Source organism: Beauveria bassiana, assembly GCF_000280675.1.
Source record: "Beauveria bassiana ARSEF 2860 unplaced genomic scaffold BBA_S00038, whole genome shotgun sequence".
Classification (NCBI taxonomy): domain Eukaryota; kingdom Fungi; phylum Ascomycota; class Sordariomycetes; order Hypocreales; family Cordycipitaceae; genus Beauveria; species Beauveria bassiana.
Genome location: NW_007930873.1, coordinates 39,785 through 63,326, shown reverse-complemented (window position 1 = coordinate 63,326; position 23,542 = coordinate 39,785). Strand labels below are relative to the sequence as shown.

The window sequence follows — 23,542 nt, the reverse complement described above, 5'->3', positions numbered from 1 at the left end:
GGGATCTAAGGAGTGTGCCGTATTTCTTGGCCACTGAACTGGGGGTGTAGATACCATTGTATGAATCTAATATATTGGTTTCTTGATTGTGTTTTCAGGTCTCACTTTCTGCGATTAGCTTTGTTTAGTGGATAATCAATGGTAGCTTGCCGATTGGCCAAATGTTTTATGGCTGACAGCCACTGTGATCGCATTGTGACAACAGTATCTTATTATTGGTTGGTCCTAGGTATGCAAACGGGTGGTCCCTGAGCGGTTACAGTCGTGTCTGCAGTCCATTACCGTTCTGCAAATCCGTACCGTTGATGGAGAATTCATTGGTCGGGGGCCAAACCCAGGTCTGTACGGCTCGTATCTGAGGTACATCAGTCAGCAAGGTTTGTGTAGGGCAGGGAATGTGTTTTGGCAAGCCAGCTAGTAGATTGCAGGGACTGTGGTCTGGCAAGCCAGCTAGTGCAGAGCAGGGACTGTGTTCTAACAGGCCAGGTAGTAGTGTGCAGGGACTGTGTTTTGGCAAGCCAGCTACAGCAGAATAGGAACTGTGATTTGGGTTGAACGAGGAGATATCCCCAAGCCTCAAGTTCCCGAGAATTCTGCAACCACCTCGGCAGTTGACGTTTCCAAAATAAAGGCGCCGCGGCGTGGACAATCCCGTGTTGTTTATTATTACCGTGGCGATTCACTCCTTCCGTCGGGGATATTCAGGCCGGGGTTCGAGCCACAGGGTAAGGATCTAGATCTGAATAACCACCTACGAGGGGCGGCTACCCATAAATAGAACCAGCTAGTACTGTTTCATCCAACAATGTAAGGACAATGGTCATCGAACAATAAGCCAGTCGAACCCGCAGTAGCCAGGCTGCGTAGCCAGGCCATAATGCGAAGGGCCAGCTCATTACTCCTCCCCTCTAGGGGCTGCGATGGGCCAGCTCAAGACCCCCTGCCCCCCTATGACGGAGACTGCGCTGCAATCGGCCGCCTCATTACCCCTTGCTCCTAAGACTGCTCTGCGGTTCGGCCAGTCGATGACCAGGTGGGTTCGGCCAGCCTATGGCAACTCAGCCAAGGCAGGTTCGGCCGGCCGATGACCAGGCTCTGGCGGGTTCGGCAGGTTCGGCCAGTCGATGACGACTGCACTGCGATGGGCCAGCTCAACACCCCTGCCCCTATGACTGCTCTGCGATGGGCCAGCTCAACACCCCCTGCCCCTAAGACTACACTGCGATGGGCCAGCCCATCCCCTTCCCCTTCATAACTGCGCTGTGATGGGCAGCTCATTACCTCCTCGTAGCCAGGCCATGAGCCAGGCCATGAGCCAGTCGAACCCGCCGTAGCCCGTTCATGGCTTATTGAGCCCCCCCCCCCCCCTTGTCCCGTTGCTTTTGATTGACCACCCCACTTGTACCTGTCAGCCAGCCCCTCATATACTCGCTCTACAGCGTTCGCCTGCCATCTATCGATGATTACTGCGAACCTCGAGCAGCCTACTACTATTAGCCGCTCTAAAAATAACTTATATAGTCTAGTTTACTAAAGCTATTTTCTAAATATAGTTCCTAGCTTATATAAAACCAAAAGATTTATAACTATAGTGAGATATAGATAGACGCATAGCTATTTATAATATACTTAATATTATATATACTTTATAACCTACTAATTATTAGTGAGATAACCTTAATTATAATAAATCTAGCTATAAATTCTTTTTTAGCTAAGTTAATTTAATAAGGCTACCTAGTATAAAATATCTTAGCCGCTATTTTTATAGGTAGATCTACTTAACCTTAGTATAGTTATAATAAAATAGGCCTAGACGCTTACGCTATAATAGTTTTTCTTTTATAGATTAATAGGAGAGTTACCTTAGCTTATAGCGGGTCGATATATAGATCTATGTACGGAATATGTTAATGTATCTTAATTAAACTCTAGATAACCTTGCCGTGGTTGACTATTTCTTTTAAAGAATAATATAAAATGAAGTAATATAGTGTGTATAATAACGCGGGATGCCTATTACCTATTATAATAGCACTAATAATATTCTTCTAGCTAAGTAAATATAGCTAATTAAAGGAATAACTACTGTATTAATGTTAATAGCTATGTAATACTTTACGTACTGTTGCTCTAGAGCCTACTTATATACTGCCATTACCTTAACTAGTGAAGTGGTACTAAGGCTGTCTAAATAACTTAAAGGGTAATATAGGAGATAAATATATTTATACTTAGAGTTTAAAATATAAATGCTCCTTTAGCTAAATAGCCCTTAGTGCTTATATTCTATTTAGCTGCTTGGTGTTAAGGAGGGTACTAAATTATAAGGATTAGCCGGCGGTGTAGATAGATATACTAGTTACTACTTTCATAAACCTATATATACTTTAAATTACTAGCGTTTTTTAGTATAAGGTATGTTTATATTTAATTATAAGTATATAAGAATATTATCTATATTTCCTATAGACGCTAATAATTAGGAACTTAATTGTAGTTATGACTGACCTTTTGCTGTGTTATCTTCTATGATAGTGCTTACCTTAAAGATCCTGTAGGCTAATATAAGTCTTAGGAAGAGTATGAATAGGTAACTTATTAATCCCCTATAATTTAATGATTATGCTTATGTAGTAGCTTGATAGCTTGTTTGCTAGACGTGTAGTGTTGTTAAAGTGCCTGGCCCGTATCTCTAGCTAAACGTCCTAGATCCTGTTACATAGCTCCTTATATAGGTTCTTTAGCCTCTCTTAGACTTCCCTTGTTATGTTATCGCTTATGATGGTAGTATGTCTTAATGTTTTAGTAAGGCTGAATTCTAAAGTTTGTGGTAGATTCTATAAAGAAGTGTTTATATGTTTAATAATGCCCTGTATTTTACGTATTTTGCTATTAAGTACCTCGTGAGATGGTGTACGGGTGAGGCTAGTCTAAGTGATGATGACCTTATATGTATTACTGATGTGTCCCTTGAAACCGCCTATAATGCTTGTGATAGCCTTATTTATAGTCTTTATACCCTTGCCTAGTTCGCGCCTACTCCCCTAACGGCATCAAGACAGCCTAATGGCATTAAGAAGGCTGTCTTGTAGTGTTGTGATTCCCGTACTAAGTTCTTGTCGAGCTGTGGTTATTGCCTGCTTTATGTCGGTTTGCGCGTTGCTGATTCTGTCCCGTAACTGCAGCTGCGATTCCTCTATAGCCTGTTTGCACGCTACGACGTCTTTGATTGTCTGAAGGCCTTGACGGCATGCGCCAACATCAGTGGCGACGGCATTAAGGACGTTTCGTGACTAAGCGATGCCATCATTTAGTGTATTAATATTATAGTATATAATAAGGTTATTCTCTACCTGCTAAATATAGTCATGTAACATAGCTATAGTGGCTATATTTTAATTAAAGCGCTCTATTATTTTAGCTTTTAGTATCTTAATTTTATATTATATACTAATAATTATATTATAAATATATATAAGGTTAAGATACTATACGCTTTAGTATTAATATAACTATTAACCCCTAATTATATAAGTTAGATAACTTACTATATTACTTATAATACTCTAGTTATAGATATAAAGAATATATATATATATAAAGAGAATATAAATTTTATATAAATAGTCTTTATAAATAATCTAACTTACTATATTAGTATATAAAGGATAATATTATAAATACTAAAAGACTACCTTTATCTTAGTATATTATAGCTATTAGTTTTACTATATATATACTTATTAGTTTATTTATCTATTTAAACTCTAGATTAGTTAAAATACTAAATATATAGTAAACTACTAATATATAATAGTAAATAAGATAAGGTATTATATATAAAAGATAAATATACCTTATAGTTTATATAGCTTCTTATATTATATTTATAGGCTCCTCTTTAATAAGATATAGAGTATTAGATAGCTAAAGGTATAATAGTATATACTTTTTACTTATAGTTATTATAATATATTATAATATAATAATAAGTACTTAATATAATATAGTATATCTTATAAAAATAACTTCTATAATTTATTTATAGGGCTATCTCTAGGCCTATCTTCTATACCTAGCCTTAATAAACTCTCTAAATCTAAAAGATATAATAAAATAAACTACTTTATATATTTTAGATATTACTTATATTAAAGTAATTACTTTTATATACCTTTTATATATTATTTTAACTAAGCTATTAATTAACCTCTATTAATAATAAGTATATATTAACCCTTTAATATACTCTCTACCTTTTAATAAAGAATATAATCTAGTAAATACTTTTATATTTCTCTTAAATATTAATAAAGATTTAAATTATATACTAGTATTATATATATATAAGAAGCTAAAGATAAATAGATTAGAGTTATTTATTACTATTAATTAAGCCTACTATAATAATAGCCTTTTTATCTTAAAAGATATTAAGGATAGCTTTAAAAATATCTTTTATTTATTATCTAAAGTTTTATAAAGTAAGTAAGTATTATCTATAAGCCACTAGTTATTACTATTTTAACTTTAAGATAGATCTTACTATAGAGGATATAGTCTTTAGGAATATTATAATAATATACTTACTTTATATTTATAAAAGGATATACTATATACTATATAAGTAAAAGAAATCTAAATAAATACTTAGGTAATTACTAAAAAAGACCTTAATATAACTAGCTAGTAAATATCCTAAGTTTTATTAATAAGCTAAAGTAGTAATTAAGAATATTAATATATAGCTTAAGTACTAAACTAAATAATGCCTCTATAACCTTATTAAAGCTATTATATAGCTTTCTTATAATAGTAGCTTATTATAAATGCTTTCTTTAATCCTAAATACTATAATAAGCCTAAGTAAGTGAAAAATTCTACTTAAGATAATCTATAAAGTGGTTTAATACTATAATATTATATAATTTCTATATTATACTACTAAGGAATATCCCCTTATTTATAATATAAAGGTTATTATAGTTAGCTTATCTTAGAATATATTTTACCTACTATTTATTAACTATTAGCTAGGTTTTTTTATTACCTATATAAGATTATAAATTATATATAGGCGCTAGACTAGTATTACCTAAGTAGTATATTTACTTAATTAAGATAAATAAATAGTAAAGGAGTTATTCTTCTACTAGTATTTTAAGACTATATAAGAGGGGAAAATATATATAAAAATATAGCTTATATATTACCTTAAAACACATTAGCCTAAGCTAGCCCTAAGAGTTATTACTTTAAGTAAGATAATATACTTCTTCTATAATATATTCTTATATTAAGCTATAAAAGTATATATAAAGTAATATTATAAAAGATTATACCTTACCTAGAAGTTACCTATATTCCCTTTATAGTATAGATTAGAGTATCTCTTTATATAAAGTCTAGAGGCTTATATTTATAATAGTATAGTTATATTACTATTAAAGTAGTAAAGAACTCTTTTTTATAGCCTAATAAAAGTATATTATAAATAATAGATATTTTTATAACTATATTAGGTATACTACTTAGGCTAGGGGGGATTATAGAAGAAGAATTACTTAGGCTAGAGTCTAGTATTAATACTAGCTAAGAATAACTAACTATATAAATAAGGATTAGTTTAAAACTTAAGTACCTACTAGTTAAATAAACTAAATTAAGTATAGACATTATGTCTTTAGATAAATTAGATTTACTTATAGTATATTAGGGAAGCCTAACTACACTTACTCTTAACGCCTCTACTATTATACTTATCTAGGTAGGACTAGTTATTATTTAGCTTAAATATATAGTAGATAAGAATAGAGGTGTAGGGTTAAAACTAGGATATAGTTTAGAATAGCTTATATAAGAAGATATAGATATAGTAAAGGATAATAAAGATATATATATTATAGATATAGAATCTTTAGATAATAAAGTAGCTATCTTAGTTTTAAATTTAAAAGGTCTATATATCTCTACTAGTGGAAATCTAGTTAAATTAGAAATAAAGAGTTAAAGTGTACTAGGCTAGAAGTAAGGAAGATAGGTTATAAGATAGTCTATAAAACCTTTACTACTTCTACTCTTACTCTTTCCTATTCTTTACTTATTAGTGTTCCTAGTCACTTATTAGTTCTATAATCTATTATTTTACTAGGCAAGCTATATAAGGATTAACCTAAAAAGTTAAGGCTAATTCTCTACCTTATAGGCTACTTTATTAAAATCTTTTATCTATTAATAATTATATTAACGCGTGTATAGGATACTTAACCTCTCCTTATAGTATATATTCTCTGTTTTTAGCCTTTACTATACTATAAGGCTAGTAAAACGTGCCCCTCTAGCTACTATCTAGTGTAATCCTTACTATGCCTTTAGGTATATAAATTATAGATTATAATATTATGTATTAATCTATTAAACTCTAAATATTATATATCTTAGTCTTTATTTATATATATAGAAGTACCCTCTTAGGCCTTTTTTTTTTTAGTTATTCTTATTACGCTATTAGGTAAGGATACTAAAGATTATTCCTAAGTTTAGCGTAACTTTATTATACCTTAAGAACCTATTACTAGATAGTAATAGGAGAGGGGTTAATATATTAAGCCTATATAGTTTTATAAATATAACTATACTAACTATTATTAGGTTAGTAGTTACCTAGGTATTATCTAGAACCTTTATTAGTTAGTCTTATCTATATAACTATACTAAGTCTAGCTTTTTTATAGTCTAGTTATATAGCCTTTTATTATAGTTTAGCGTCTACTAACTAATAAAAATTCTATAGTTAGGTTATATAGCTTATTAAATTAGAAAAGAAAGAGCTAGATAGATTTTACTAACTATAATAGTAAAATATAGTATTCTTAGGTAGAGGAGGTGTCTAGGTAGATTCTATAAGGACGTTTAGTATTTACGCTAGTTAAAGATATATACTAGTTTAATAAGTCTTATCTATATAATTATACTATAGTGTATATAATAATACTTTATAAACCTATCTAATTAGCTAATTTTATAAAAGAATTTACTCCTTATACTAACTCTTATATAAGCTCTTATATAGGAAATAGTATAAGGAAACTCTCTATATAGCCTTAAATACCCTAGTTACCTACCTACTACCTTATAGATATAAGGCCTAGTTACCTATTATTAGTACTTAACTTATACTATACTAAAAGATAAATAGCTAAACTACTAGAAAGTTTTTTTCTTTAGCTAGTTAGAGTATAGTATTTAAATATTATAAGTATAATTAATAGTAGTAGTAATACTAAACTAACTATACTAGTAGTTAAGATAGGTATTTATTAAATATATTTATATCTTAATAGAAAAACTAATTAATAAAAGAAATATTATTATAGTAGTATAGGAGTTACTAGATAAGAATAAGTTAATTATAAATAGCTAAAAGGTAGGTAAAGGTAATAATAGAGTAAAAGGTATTATTATAGGCTTTATTTTTATTTATAAAATCTATATTACTAAATAATAAGTAGAGAAAGCTTAGAGGTAGATAAAGTATACCTAAAGAAGTAAGATAATCCTCTAAGGTAATTAATATAGGTTATACCTTCCCTAAATAATTCACCTACTTATTATAATTTAAGCCTTTACCTACTAACTAGTAGGTCTAAACTAGCACTATAACTATAGGAAAAAAGCTTAATAATACTTAAAAGGGCTAAAATTAGGTTTATCTTTATTCTAAGGTTTATTTTAAAAAAATTAGTTATATAAGAAACTATATATAAGACTTTAGCTAAGTAATATAGATCTAGTATAGGTATATAATTACTATAAACTATATATAAAAAAATATATATAAGAAATTACTAGATACGCCTACTTTTAAATAAGCGTATTTTATATAAGACTTTTTATATATAGTACTCTATAGATAAGACGCCCTTAGGGTAGGTATATATCTAGTACTACTATATAAGGAATTATATATAAGAAACTACTAGGATATACTACTTCTAGATAATAAATATATTTATAGGTAAGATTTTTTATATATAATACTTTATACTATTACTAAATAAGTAAGGGTATTCCTCCTCTTTCTTCTTCTTTATTTATAGACTATCCTAGCCACTATTAAAGTAGCTATATAGCGTTCTATCTACCTATAGATATTATTATTATTAGTCTTAAAAGTAAAGCTTTATCTTAGATAGATATTAGCTTTACTTCTAATTTAGATAACTCTATTATATAGGCGGCTATATATAGTAGTTCTCTATCTCTAACTTATTAGACCTTTCCTAGTCCTCCTCTACTTCTATTTATATAATATTACTTATTTATACTAAGTATATTAAAGTACTATAGATAGGACTACCTAGAACTAGCCTAGGAGTCCTGTCTATATTATTATCTTAGCTATTTATATAGCTATTAATAAGCTATAAAGTATGTGTTTAAGGTTATCTTATAGCTACTTACCTACCTATATTTTATCTCTTTTATTTACCTAGTCTCTATACTAAAGTAGGACATAGCGTATAGTTTAAGGGCTATAACTATAGGGGTATTAGTTAGAGTTAGCCTTATTAATAGAATATAAATATACTCTAAGGCTAATCTTTCTAGTATATATTTATATAATAACTAAGCTAATAGCTTTATATATTTTATTATATATAAAGAGTATTACCTTACTTAGCTAGACATTAAGGTTAAAGAGGTTATGTCTATACTTATTAGTTGCCTAGGCTTAGGCCTATTTTACTTTTATTACTTATTAAATATTAGTCCTTATCATGGTAATAAGTGTCTAAGGTTCTACGGTATCTAGTTAGGCTAAGTCTAGATCCATAGCTTCTTTTACTACTTAGTTAGTAGTCTCGTTTCTAGGCACTCTAACATATATAGCGATCTAATAGAACTAAATTCTCTAGTTTTAGCTCTAAAGCTTATCTAGAGCCTATATAGCCTCTATAAGGATATATTAGCTAGATAGACACTTTAGGTTTAGGATAGCCTAAAGTACTACCTAGTTATTAGTAAAGATAATATACTAGCTAGGAAGGGCCCTAGCCTTATATATATTAAGAGCCACTTATAGAGCTAGAACCAGTTTACAGAGCTTTACTACGTATACTATAGATATATTAGAGGTGCCTATATACTATATTTATTTCTTACTAATGCTATTAAACTAAAGATTAGGTATGATTATAGCTACGCTAATATAGCCATTAATACCGCTACCGTTAGTATAGATATAGATTATCCCTAGTTCTATAGCGTTATGTTCTTTAACAGCTTCTACGGCTATTTTCGCTATATAGATAATTAAAGGCGTCTACTAGGGCGGCACCATATATAGCCCTCCTCCTCCTTCTTCTTCTTCTTCTTCTTCTTTATTTATAGACTATCCTAACCACTATTAAAGTAGCTATATAACATTCTATCTACCTATAGATATTATTATTATTAGTCCTAAAAGTAAAGCTTTATCTTAGATAAATATTAGCTTTACTTCTAGTTTAGATAACTCTATTATATAGGCGGCTATATATAGTAGTTCTCTATCTCTAACTTATTAGACCTTTCCTAGTCCTCCTTTCCTCCTCTTTTTTTATTACTCTTTTAAAGTTATTAGGAAAATTAAATATATTACTAAAACTAGAAGCCTATTTTATCTATAAGTATATATCTAGTAATAGTAAAAAGAGTTATAAGTATATATAAGTATAAGATAGAATAATTTATTATACTAACTAGGGGGAAAATTAGTATTAAATAGACTAAAATGGAAACTAAATATAAAAGTAATTTAAGTAATAATATAGTTTATACTAGCTATAGGACGTTTTAATAATTAATAGGTAAATTAGTATAAAAGGGTTTTTTATTAGACTATAAAACTACGTCCCTAGTAAGTATAATTAATAACATTTTAGCTACTATAGATAGGACACTAAATACTTAGGGAATAGCTCTTAAGCTAGTTAGTTACTAATAATAAATTATATAGTATATTAGATATTAGGGATAAAAAGATAAAGTAAAGAGAATAGAAAATAATAGGGATAAAGTAAAAGAGATAAGGTAAGTAGCTAGAAATATACCTATAAATAGCTAATAAGCCTTATTAGCTAGAAGTTACTAAGTATAATAAAATAATAAATAAATATATATCTAATATTAATACTAACTTTTAACTTAAAATCTCTTTATAAAATAATAAAGATTATTATAACCTATAACCCTATTATAAGATAATAAATCTTAGACCCTAACGTCTAGGAGTAGCTATTTTTAGTAGTAATAGACTATATAAATAACCTCTTTATATAATATATTAAAATACTTATATATATTATAATATACTTCTTTAGTAGTAGTAATAAAGTCCTCTAGCTAAATTACTTATTTTACCTTTATAGTAAACTTTAATAAGGTAAGCTTTTTAAGTTTATTAATTATATAATAATTTATAATCTTATAAATAAGGATATAGGTTAATAAGCTAGGCTAGATAACTTTTTTACCTTTAGCTTTTTTAGAGAGGATATTACTACCCCTTATAATAATAGATTAATAGTTATAATCTAGATAGTAAAAAAATTATAATATATAATTAATTATAACTAGGTTATATACTAAGAGGTTAAGTATTAGCTTAAGAGGGTATATACTACTCTAAAGCTACTTTACCTCCTCTTTAGTTACTTATTTAGTAGTTAATATTATTTATTATTACTTAAATTAATATAAGGATTTTAATATATTAAAGAACTTATAAATTATAAGTTAGTAAATATAGTATTTTTTTTTCTAATATTAATTATAATATTAGACTAGTCGCTAGTATTAAATAAACTATAAGTAGTGGTAAGCTAATAAGTAGGTATAGGAAGGAGGTTATTTATAAGGCTTATTTACTAGGTATACTTTCCTAATACTAAAGCTTTAATAGACTCTTATAGAGCTATAATAGACTTAGATATAGAAGTCTCTATATTAGTGGCTATAGCTAGGGTAAGCTATAGTTTAGGGCTATAGAAAAGCTCTAGGAAGTTATACTAAGCTATATAATTACTCTTAAATATCTAATTATTAAGAAAAGAGTAAAAAATAGTAACTAACTAGTCTTCTAAGTAAAGTTAGATAGAAAGCTAATGTCTTTAGATAAGATTATAAATAAGCTTTACCTTTTAAAGTATAGTATTATATAGCTACTAAAAGAGAGCCCTATACTTATTATTATAATATATTATTTTTTAGTTATTTCTAGATAGTTTAAAAGGTTAAGCTATTTATAGGCGTTAGGTAATAGATTTATATTAGTAGCTAAGATAATAAGTTAAGTAAGAAGAAATATAGTACTAGAATATTTAAGATACCTCTCTATACCTAGTTACTATATTAACTAAGCTACTTTAGTAATCTCTAAGGAATTAGGCTACCTATACTAAGCTATATAGTATAATATACTTACTATTAACTTAACTATATATTACTATAAAAACTATAGATTTAATAAGAAAATTTTAAATAGATATTAGAAAATACTTAGCTTATAGCTCTTTATAAACTTTTAAATTTTTTTACTTATACTAGCTCTTTCTCCTTATTATATATTTTTTATTTTCTATACTAATCTAGAACCTATAAACCACTATCTTAAATATAATAATTCCTTTAACTTTATAATTACACTATCTAATTAATACCTCTATAGAGGCTTAAATATAACTTTATATATAAAAGTAATATTTATTTACTATATTAATTTTCTATAATATAAAAAGTATAGCTATACTTAATATTAAACTAAGATCTACTATTTATATTATTATCTAGATAAACTAGGGCATTAGTGTTTAGGTTATAAAGTAAATATATTTAGTATATATAGTAAGAATAGAAAGGAGAGATATTATAGATAAAGAGTATTACTTAGTTTATAATATTTATCTTATAAAAACTTAACTTAAAAATAGATATTTATCTATATTAGAGTAACCTACTTTTACTTCTATTAGGCTACTTATAAAATATTCCCCTTATAATATATAAAAGCCACTTATACTATCTACTATAATAAAGGCACTTTTAAGCTATAAATAAAGAACACTAAATCTCTAGGGGATATATAAATAGACCTAAGTCCTAATTTCCTAGTTTCTATAATAAAGAATATGATAGTAAAGTTACGCTACGAGATATACGATATAAGTTAATTCCTCGCGCCTATGTTCCTTAGATATCCTTTACTAAGCGTAACTAGGTTTCTCGCAGCCTAGTAGTCAAAATGCATTCTAAAATTTTCTAGGCTAATGCTACTTTCTATCCGGGTCTTGTTTATAATGTTACCATCTATAGCTAATGTAGACGCAAATGCGGCTTTTATAGCTGCCCTTCTATGGAGTATGCACCGTAGTGTACTAAAACACGATTCGCTAGGGCTACTTCTTACACGATCCATAGTCTTTTAAACTAGGATCTCTAAAAAAGTAAAGCTACTACTTTACTAAGTATATTTAATAGACTAAAGAGATTAGTAAGGCTTTATATATACCCTCTAGCTACTAGGTTATTATAGGCTTTATATATCTTATTACTAAGATTAAGAATATAGAGGAGCTTAAAAGTAATATTATTATTATTTTCTTAAACACTAAGCTAATATATAACTTAGTTAGCTTACTAATATATCTTAAATATTAATTAAACTTATTATTACTTTTTAGTATTATCTAGTTAGTTAATATAAATCTAATTAACTTATAAAGTAACTAGTAAGGTACTAATTATAAGCTTTAAAAATACTTAAAATAAAGATATATTAATTTAAAAAGGATAATTATTAATTAGTATAATTAGATTATATTACCCTCTAGGTCCCTAAATATAAGATAAAGCTTAGTATTTTAGCTACTCTTATAACTTAATAACTTATAAGCTTTTATATAGCTAATTAGTCTAAGTAATAGACCTAGCTATTTTTAAGACTTAGATAGTCTTATCTTAGCTAAGCTATTTATAAATTAAGTATATTATATTAGAAAAGTAATAGAAGGAGAAACTAATAATAAAGCTAGTTACTATTAGATACTTAGAAACATCTTTTTTATCTATATCTTTACTACTTAAAAGCTATAAAGGCTATATAGAGTTACGCCTAAAAGAGCCTTATAGTAAGCCTTATAACCTATAATAGCTAGTATTTTTAATAGTATTAAGTTAGGTGCCTTTAGTTATAACACTATATAACCTATATCTACTATAGGTAACTATACTTTTATAGAAGTTAATAAATTAGTAAAAGAGTAGGGGATATTAATATTAAAGGTATAGAAGTAAAAGAAAAGAAAACGCGTATTAGCTTAAAGTAATAATTTTAATATTTACTAACGTCTTATAAGTTAGTAAGTTAGCGGAGTAAGTTCTAACTAACCTAGGGTAATAAAAAAAAGCGAATTAGCACTTATAATCTAACACTAACGCCTCTCCTAAGCTATCTTACCTATATATATATAGATTCCGCGTCTTAAATTATTTCTTAGTATATTATAGTAGCTCTCTTACTAAGACTTAACACTTAGCTAGGATTTTACCTCTTTAGTTTAAATACTAAACCTAAAAAAACGTTACTGCTATATACTCTATTACGTTAAGTATAGTACTATAGTGCTAAAATGCTTCTAGGGAGTAGTTACGCTATTAGTGCTTATACTTATAGAAATAACGCTAATGTTAACTACCTATATTAAATAGCTAGTAATATTATAGATACTTAGGGAATAGACAGTGAGAATTAGCCATAAACTAGTTATCTAATTCTAAGGTTAGTCTTAATTTTATTCTATTAGATTATAATTTTATACTTACTAGGCTTAGTTAGTAGATTATATTAATAACCTTACTTAATAACGGTAATAATAATAAAGACAGCGATAATAACCTAATAGCCTATAATAATAACAGGGACTAACTATAGTAATAGACTAGACGTAAAACCATAATATATATATTATTACTAATATAACTCTAAGAAGTTTCTAGCTAGTTATAGCTTAATTATATTACCTTTTAATTAGTAGCTATTACGTCCTAGCTATTAGGTATATATATATAGTTCTATACTTAACCTAAGAACGTGATATACTATAACTAGGCCTATAGTATACTATTAAAGATTAGATATATTATATACTTTACTAGTATAAGTATAGAGGCTAGGGTAAGTAAGAGGGTAAATAACTTAAGACGTGTATACATAGGATAGACACTAGCGCTATAAGCTTTATTAGGTATATACTTTAGTAGCACATAGCTATAAGTCTAAACCTACTCTTTCCTAGGTCTTTTAGTAAAGTAGTTCTATATATTAATATATATAGTGTTTATTAATATTATATATATTATAATAAACGCTTTTATATTATTAATAATAGTAAAGATATTTAGAGCTAGCTTAGCTTACCTAACTAGATCTATATATTCTACTTTATAGAATTGTCTATAGAATTTCTACTATTTCTAGTTTTATCTTCTCTTTTATATACCTTATATTAGGCTTAGCCTTAGACTAGGAAAGTAGTGTGTTTTCTTATTTCACTAGCTATAAAAGGATTAGTCCTATAAGATATAGCTAATTTACTATATTAGTAGACGCCTTAGTAAACCTTCTAGAAGGCCGCTAGTTACTTTAATATAAAGTAAGGTCTCTAAGTCTACCTTTCTAGTATATATATTTATATTCTAGTCTTTATAGGGCTTTAAGTATATAGAAACATAGCCTCTAACTATCTTTTTACGTTATTCTAGCTACGCCGTTAGGTAAACACACTAAAGATTAATTTATAAGTTACTAGTTTAGCCTATATTTAAAACCTATACCTATTACTAGATAGTAGCGAGTTAGGAGGTTATATATTTACCTACTTAGTTTTATAGATATAACTATAACCACTTATTATTAGTTCTACATCTATTTAGGGTTATCTATTATCTATCTTAAGCCTAGATATTCCTAACCTACTACTTAGCCATAGCGCTAATATTAATATATAAATAATAGTGGTATTTTAGGTTAAATCATAATATAGAAATTATTTTTATTTAGTTTATAAGCCCCTATGAAATATTTCCTAAAGTAGATGCTGTAAAATAATATTACTATTAGCTTAATTAAAAGTATTATGTAATACTTTTCCTATCTTTTTAATATAGGCTCGCAGCTCTTCCACAGTGCCGAAGCACTAAACCTAATCTTCATAACTACTTTATCCCTATTTGATCAGGTTAATGATATTAATATGTGTCCTACGTACGGCTTATCTTATATATTAGTATTAATTTAGACTTTATTTATAGTCAGGCTATAGTTAGTAGAATAGAATAATATTTTAAGAGATAGGTTACCCTTAGACGAAGTTATATATATAGTTTATTATAGGGCTTAGACGGGAAGGACTTACCTTAGTAATCTCGCCTTAGGGCGCTATTAGTAACTTATAACATAGCTAAATAAACTAAGATGTTAACGTCGTAATAGTTACTAGTAAGTAGTGGTAAGGATACCCCTACCTACAGGTTATCTAATGGCTACGCTATCTTACTAAGAGTTATATATGTCTGTTTATAACTACCTTACGCTAGCGCTATCATTCCCTATCTATCTATTATAGCTAGCACGCGGCAGGCATCTATAGTTAGGGCTAGCCGTGGGCGGCTGTTTACAGAGGAGGGACTCTTCTATTAGTCCTAAAAAAAACCCTAGCTAAAGCATACCTTTTCTAAAACCATAGGCGGCAGCCTAAATAGCGTGTTTCCAGGTGCGAACGCTACTAGGTTAGTAGAGAAATCCTACTTCACCTTAGCTTCTTAAGTCTTTTTATTTTACTTTATTATGTAGGGGTTTAACTTATTTCTAAAAGTTAGGTAAGTAAAATAGTTACCTTAATAACCTTTTACTCCCTCTCCCCCCCCTTCTCCCCCTATTTAAGTAATAGTTCTTTTAACATAGGGCTAAGTGTTATAAGAGGAGGGGGGGTTTATTACGTCGTAGAGAATGTGTTAGCGCATAGAGGTAACCTATTTCTCTAATAAATAGCTTATTCTTTATATTTATTATATAAATACCGTCTAATTTAGCATTATAATCTAAGTTATAGTAAAAAAAAAGAGTAAAGCGCGTTTAATAAGTAGTAATAGCTTAGATACTTAAAGAAAAAAGAGAATAGTAAATAACTTTTATTTTACTATCTATTATTTAGTTTCACACTAGTTACTACAGATTAATAAGGCTACTAACTCATAGTTAAGTATAAGGATCTCACGTTAAAGAAGGGCTTAGTAATAATTCCTAGAAGATATTTATATCAGAGCAAAGTCTAGACTAGGTTCTAGATATAAGACGTAGCGTGAGGAAGTAAGAGAAAGTGGAAGCGTGGCTTCTAGGCGCGCGTAAGAACTAGGGTATCACGTGGTCACGTGATACCCGCGACAGCTTCTATATAGGATCGTGATATTAAGGTATACGCGTCCAAGCTTTACTAAAACAGGCTAACAAGAATAAAGCAATGATGGTTCTATTATATCATTAGTCTAGAAGCCCCTCCCTTATATATAAGGTTTTACTAATTTTTTTTTCTAATATAGCTATATAAAAAAAAAAACTAACTTATAAGAACTAGGTATTTATTTAGTCTTAGCTATCTTAGCTAAGTTTATCTAAAATGTTTATATTTCTAATCTATAGATATATTAATATACACTAAAACTATATACACACACATACCTATTCTATAACATTTTTAGTAGTGTTTTTTTTATTCTTAATATTAGTTTAATCTTTCTTTCTTTTTTTTCTATATTTATTATTTTACTATTTTAATTAACCCCTATATATTACTAGACTAGGAAATATAATATAGCTAAAGTCAGGGCCTATATCTATAATTAAAAACATTAGAAACATAAGCCTATCGTTATTAACCCGCCTTATTAATACACTAGTAAAAATAAATAAGTCCCTTATTTTACTTAAAAAGACATATAAAAAAAAAAGAAAGAAAGAAAGGTATAGTAGATAACCGTTACTAGGCTCCTCGCCCTTCTTACACTAGATCTAAGAGGCTATAATAAAAGTTTTCCTTTCTTATTCCTTTAACGTCTACCGCACCTTTATACTAGTATTACGGTTTATCTATCTCCCTACTTAAACTCGTTTATTTTTTTCTTTCTTTTTTTTTCTTTTTTTTTTTACTTTTTTATCCCTACTAAGTTTTCTTAATTATTTAAAAATATTTTACTCTCTTTATTAAACCTATTACTCTATAAAGAGTAACTACTATATACACTATTTACTTAGGGTTAACTTTTATTACTCTTTATGTTAGAAGGCGTAGTAATAAACTAAACTCCTACTCTACCCGCAGGCTCTGTTATATACGCCGCGGGAAACTTTTCTTATATTACTTTAGTAGGCGGGAATAATATAAGGCGTTTAAAGGCTTAGTCGTGTAACGTACATGTTAATCCTGCTAGCACCTTAGGAGGACATCCTCGCTTAGAGGCTAGCTCTATAAGTCCATCCTCCATAATATAATAGCCTTTATAGGCCAGCGGTTATTAAGGCTAGCATTTAATAGACATCCTAGTAAGAGAGCTATTATAAATTTAATTTATTTTTATATATTTTGCTAGTCACTCTTACTACTTAAAATACTTAGGCCTCCCTATAGGTGCTTAATTATAAGGCTCTATTAGATCCACCACTACCTACCTATCCACTATCTAGTTCCCTTATCTAAATTATAATTAGTACTTTTTCTACTTTACCCCCGCCGGTCTGACCTACACCTATCTATAAGTATAGCATATAACTAAGACCATAAATAATTATATCTTAGTAAACTTTTCCGTTTCTCCTCCCACTAGCGCTTCCAAATCCACGCCTACTTCGAGAATATTAGTAAGGGCACGTTCTCTAGCTACACTAGCCAGTCATAAGAATTAAATACGTCCCTAATCATATCCCTAAGTCTAAGACTAGCATAAGTCTATTCTATATAATAGAGAAAATTACTAAATAACGTAAATTAATGTCTTATTATTAAGATATAGAGTAATATTTATTTAGTAAGCCGCTTATAGTAATCTTAGCTTTAAATATACTATCCCTACTTTCTTAATCCGTAGTGCTATCATTAATAGCGACGGACTCTAATAAAGTAAGATATTTATAGCTAGTTTAACTTTAATTAAGTAATAGACTAAAGAAAGTTAATTACTAGCCTATTCTATACTAAATATTATACTAAAGGCATTCTTATAGACTATTAAGTGAAAACCCGATAATAATCACTTTTCCTAAACTAGACCTAACCATTACGGTAGATATTAACACGGCTGAGTAATAACGGCGGAATTCTACTAGGAGCTATAGTAGGTTATCTCTATTCTATATAATCCAGCATATATCTCTACTAATATTATAACTAAGAGAGTGGCTATTAGGCTCTATATAATAAGTTACTATTATAAAACGATTTTTATAATATATGGTAAGACCACTAACGTCAGTTAATAGATATAAGTTATTTAGGCTAAAGGACAGGCGCGTTAATGTAAACCTAATATTAATAGCCTGGATGCATATGCTAGTACTAATACACTAGATCTGTACGGTCTTATTAAGAGAGGCTGACGCTACTTGTACTAAGTCGTGTGAAAATGCTATAGCCTAGATAGTGCGAGAATAACCTTAAAATGTGCGACTACATTCTCCTATGTCACTATACTAGACCTATACTAATTTATTAGAGGACGCTGTTACTAGTAATATTAAGTTATAAGAGAAATATATAGACTCTACTAAGTTATTATAGCCCTTAAGAATCTTAACGTATTTACTTCTATTATAGCGCTAAATATATACCGTTTTATTATAAGAGGCTAACACTAGTAATAATAAGTTATGTGAGAAAGTAATAGACTAAATATTATTATTATAACCTTTAAGTATATAGGTACACTTACCTATATTAATATGCTAGATCTATAGTGTCTTATTATAAGAAGTTAACGCTACTAAAACTAAGTTATACGAAAAGGTAATAGATAAGACCTAGTGTAAATGCCCCTAGAGAGTCCGTATATATTCTCTTATATTAACGCGCTAGATATATACCGTTATATTAATAGAAGTTAAGGCTATAAGTGTTAAGTTATTTAAGAAGACTATAGATAAAACGTATTTACTATAACTGTTAGAGTTCTTAATATAGCCTCCTAGACCACTATCCTAGAGCTATACCGTAGTATTAGAGGATGCTAACGCAACTAGTGTTAAGTTCTATGAAAAGGCTATAGAAGAAACTAAGAAGCTATAGTCGAGAAACGCCTATACACATTTACCTATATCTACACACTAAATACGTACTAACTTATTAGAAGAGGCTAATATAACTTATATAGAGTTATGTAAGAAGACCATAGACCTAACCTAGCTACTATAGCTGTGAAAGATTTAGATATATTTGCCTATATCACTTTACTAGACCTATGATGTTTTATTACTAGATACTAATACTAGTAATTTTAAGTTATATAAATAGGTAATAGACATAACTAGGTTATTATAGCCTTTAAGAGTATTAATGTATTTGCCTATATTACTATGCTAGATTTATACTAATTTATTAGAGGACGTTATTACTAGTAATGTTAAGTTATAAGAGAAATATATAGACTTTACTAAGTTATTATAGCCCTTAAGAGTCTTTACATATTTACCTATATTACTATACTAGACCTATACTAATTTATTAGAGGACGCTATTACTAGTAATATTAAGTTATAAGAGAAATATATAGACTTTACTAAGTTACTATAGCCTTTAAGAGTCTTTATATATTTACCTATATTACTTTACTAGACCTATAATGTTTTATTACTAGATACTAATACTAGTAATTTTAAGTTATATAAAAAGGTAATAGACGTAACTAAGTTACTATAGCCTTTAAGAGTCTTTATGTATTTGCCTGTATTACTGTGCTAGACTTATACTAATTTATTAGAGGACGCTGTTACTAGTAATGTTAAGTTGTGTAAGAAGACGACGGATAAAACCGAGGCAGTATAGCCTTTAAGTGTCTAGATACATTTATTCTACTAGTCGTCTACCTTAGATTTAAGGTATATTAACTTAATATTCCGCCTATAAATATTTCTAACCTTACTACTCTTAGGTGTAAATAAGAGTAGGGAGGAATATAGTTAAAGAGGCGTCGAGTTAATTACGTATATATATGTGTATAGAAATTAGGAAGTATCGTTAAGTAACTACAATAACTCTATACTCTTCTAAGGCTAAATTTCTATAAGTAATTTAGTCTAAGTTTCTTATTAATATATTCCCTTACCTTAAGTTAAGATTATAATGTCTTAATAAGACTAAGGCTATCTATAACCTTACCTAAAAGTGCTAGGGCTTCTATCTAATATAGAAAATAGCGCGCTAAGAAATAATAGGCCTCTATGCTATTAGAAAGCTCTATTCTAGCCTATTATAAATAATAGATCTAATAGGAATAAGTATATTATAGCTCTAGTGCTAAGTTATTATTAACCTTCTCTATACTAATGGCAGAGCGGGGTGTACCTAGAGCTCTGATATGGTAGAGGTCTTACTTAAGATAATGTAATATACGTAGATATTTGGTCACTAAGTCCTTATAAGTCTGCTTTTCGAAAACCTAAAAAGGCATTATAGGTTCGTCAGGGTCTAAAAGAAAGTCTCAGAACGACAAATAAAGTAGCCTCACAGGTACTTCCGCTAAATAAGGGATACTTAGAATAGAGTGTAGTAACGCTAGTCTACTATTAACGTTATCTCTAGGCACATTAAGGATTTTCACTAGCGTAGATGTTAATAAAGGCCTTATAAGAAGAATAATAGACCTAATAACTTTATAAAATTTAAGCATAATCTTATCTCGTACTCTAGGGGATACACCCTCCACTAGATTATCTAAGATAGACTAATACGTTTACTCTAATTATAATACTCCGCCTCTTAATTAAGAAAGTACCTTCTCTAGCTATTTATTTAGTGTCATAATCTTTCATTTACTTATAAATAGGTAAATAGTGGTGGCGATAATAAATAGTGGAAAAGCCATCCTCATAAGGGCGTTAACGTTTAACTAGCCTGGCTAATCTAGGTTAAGGTGTTACTCCGTAGGTACTAAGTCATAATAGTTGTCTTAGATCCTCGCTAATTTATGCTTAAGAAAAAGGGAGATGTCCTGCTTAACTATAATTTAGGGCATCTTATATAAAATGACCTCCCGGTATGCGCTTATACTCTTCCTAAACCCACATTAAATAGGCAATTCTGGTCTACTTATAAAGAAAGCTTATACCCGCTAAGGCTCTTTAGTTTTAAAGCGGGAGAAAAGCTAAATAATTAGTTTAATATCCTCATCTTATTTATATTTATCTAGTATATTGACGATAATAGTGATAGGCGTATCCTCGTTGGCAGTTTTTAATAGTAGTTATAATACTAGTTTATTAAATTACTTACTAATATTCTTCGTTATAATTGATTAATTGGCTTTAAGTGTTTTTTTTATATACGGGGTAATTAATAGCTTTCTTATAACTAGGTCAGCCGTAATAGTTATAAAGAACTTAGATAGGCTACTTTAGTTAGTCTTACCTTTCTTAAAAAAAAATAAGGCGTTAAGCTAACTATTTTTAGAAAATGATTATACTATAGTATAAGAGATTATTAACTTCCCTATTCTAGCTATTCTATTTAGCTAGAATATAAGCTCTATATTCTTATCCTTCGCCTAGTCTATAATCTACTAGAGTAGTTTAATTCTTATATCTACTAGATAGATTTGGTTATATTCTTAAGTATAGGAATTAAAAGAGGCGCCTTTAGTAACGCGGAGTTAATTAAGAATTATAGTTTAATCTATAGTAAGTAAGATAGTTCTAAACTAAATATTAGCTTTTATTTATAGTAATAAGCCACACCATATATTATGTTAATTTATAGTATAAATAAAATAGTCTGCGTATATTACCTTAGATTTTATATAATTCTTTCTAACTCTTTACTTTAAAGTAGCTATTAAAGCAAGCGAAGCCTAAATTAGCTAAGCGCTTAATGTGCTATCTTTAGGCGTAACTTTTCATAAAGTCATCTAAGCTATAATACACTATCACTAATCACGTCTTATAGTTACTAGGAAGTGCTAAACCTTGAGGTATTTAGGCTATTAAGTAGCTAGTGTAGACTTGCTAAAGTAAGTTTTAAGTCACTTATATGACTACGTAATTAGCTTATGTTGTTTACTGCGTTCTTAACCTCCTTTAAATACTAAAGATATAACGATAGAACCTTTATAGATAATTCCATAACAGCGATGACGCCACTAGCTACCCTAAGTGCCTCTATATCTGCTAGCAATGAGGACAGTTGGCCTCTAGCCCTATGCAGATGACGAGGGTTATTCTGTTGACTCCTCATATAACGAAGTTTAGTTAGTAAGTATATCTTTACCGTAGTATTTACTTATACTAGCACTAAACCCTAACTTTCACTAAGTATACACGTAGTCACCATAGCAACCTAACCTAGTACCTCTCTATAGTTTTAGGGGGAAAATAAAACCTATTAATAGAATATATTTAGGCTTAAGTGCTAAAGCTTTTACGTATACTCTTATATAAGACTCTAGTATATGTCCTATATATTATTAGAATTTATTACTAATATATTATATAAGCCACTCCACAGTGATCCCACGCCTAGCGTTACACTCTATACAGCTTTATTTTCTTTAATAAAGCCTCCCTAAAAAAGTGTATTATATACTAGTAATATACTTATTTATATCTTATGTCTTAAGCTTAGAGGGACATCGCGCTAATACGCTAAATGCCCTAGCAGCTATGGTTATTTAGAAAACTTTCTTAGCGTCCTTCTAGAGCCTTTATTAGTGGCTAGGAGGTTATACTAGCCGCTATATATAATAAAATTATCTTAAAAAAGAATTACCACTAATATTAAAAGGCAAGTCTACCTATAACCAAGTAATAATTTACGAATTACATCGTCTTTTACTACCACTATCGTAGCCTATGTCTACACAGGCATTATATACCACACTGGTTTACAGGATTCCGTATCCTACGCGGTTTTTATTTAATTCCGTATACTACAGCACTAAAGCCACGCGATACACCTACTAACGCCGTATACCTACGTTAGACACTATGTTAATAGCTAAAAGGATAGATTAACAGAGAATAATAGCCTTTAGCTACTAGTATAGGAATATCACTACTTATAGATATATCTACTATTACTATTATTACTAAGAAAATAATAGTAAAGATTAATTATAGTTATATATACTATTACCTAGATATAATAACGGCTTAATCCTAATCCGTAGTAAGTCTATTTCTTAGGAAGTAAGTTAGATTAAATGCTACTAGAGTAGTAATAAGTAGTATCTTTAGCGTAGGCGA

The 23,542-nt window shown here is 29.0% G+C and overlaps 1 protein-coding gene across 1 annotated transcript; it reads right to left on the bottom strand.

Annotated features, from left to right (window-relative positions):
- Positions 1-4,472: 4,472 nt before the first annotated feature.
- On the bottom strand, positions 4,473-8,520 carry BBA_08668 (uncharacterized protein; the record flags this gene model as incomplete). The annotated part of the gene is made up of 22 exons (XM_008603765.1): positions 4,473-4,502; positions 4,550-4,564; positions 4,594-4,615; positions 5,020-5,029; positions 5,277-5,281; positions 5,351-5,361; positions 5,446-5,477; positions 5,568-5,579; positions 5,649-5,660; positions 5,740-5,753; positions 6,368-6,372; positions 6,470-6,479; positions 6,563-6,571; positions 6,667-6,677; positions 6,780-6,790; positions 7,128-7,134; positions 7,183-7,186; positions 7,296-7,299; positions 7,637-7,665; positions 7,814-7,819; positions 8,467-8,470; positions 8,508-8,520. 22 exons carry the CDS (start codon positions 8,518-8,520, stop codon positions 4,473-4,475), a joined length of 276 nt encoding a protein of 91 aa, XP_008601987.1.
- Positions 8,521-23,542: the final 15,022 nt, after the last annotated feature.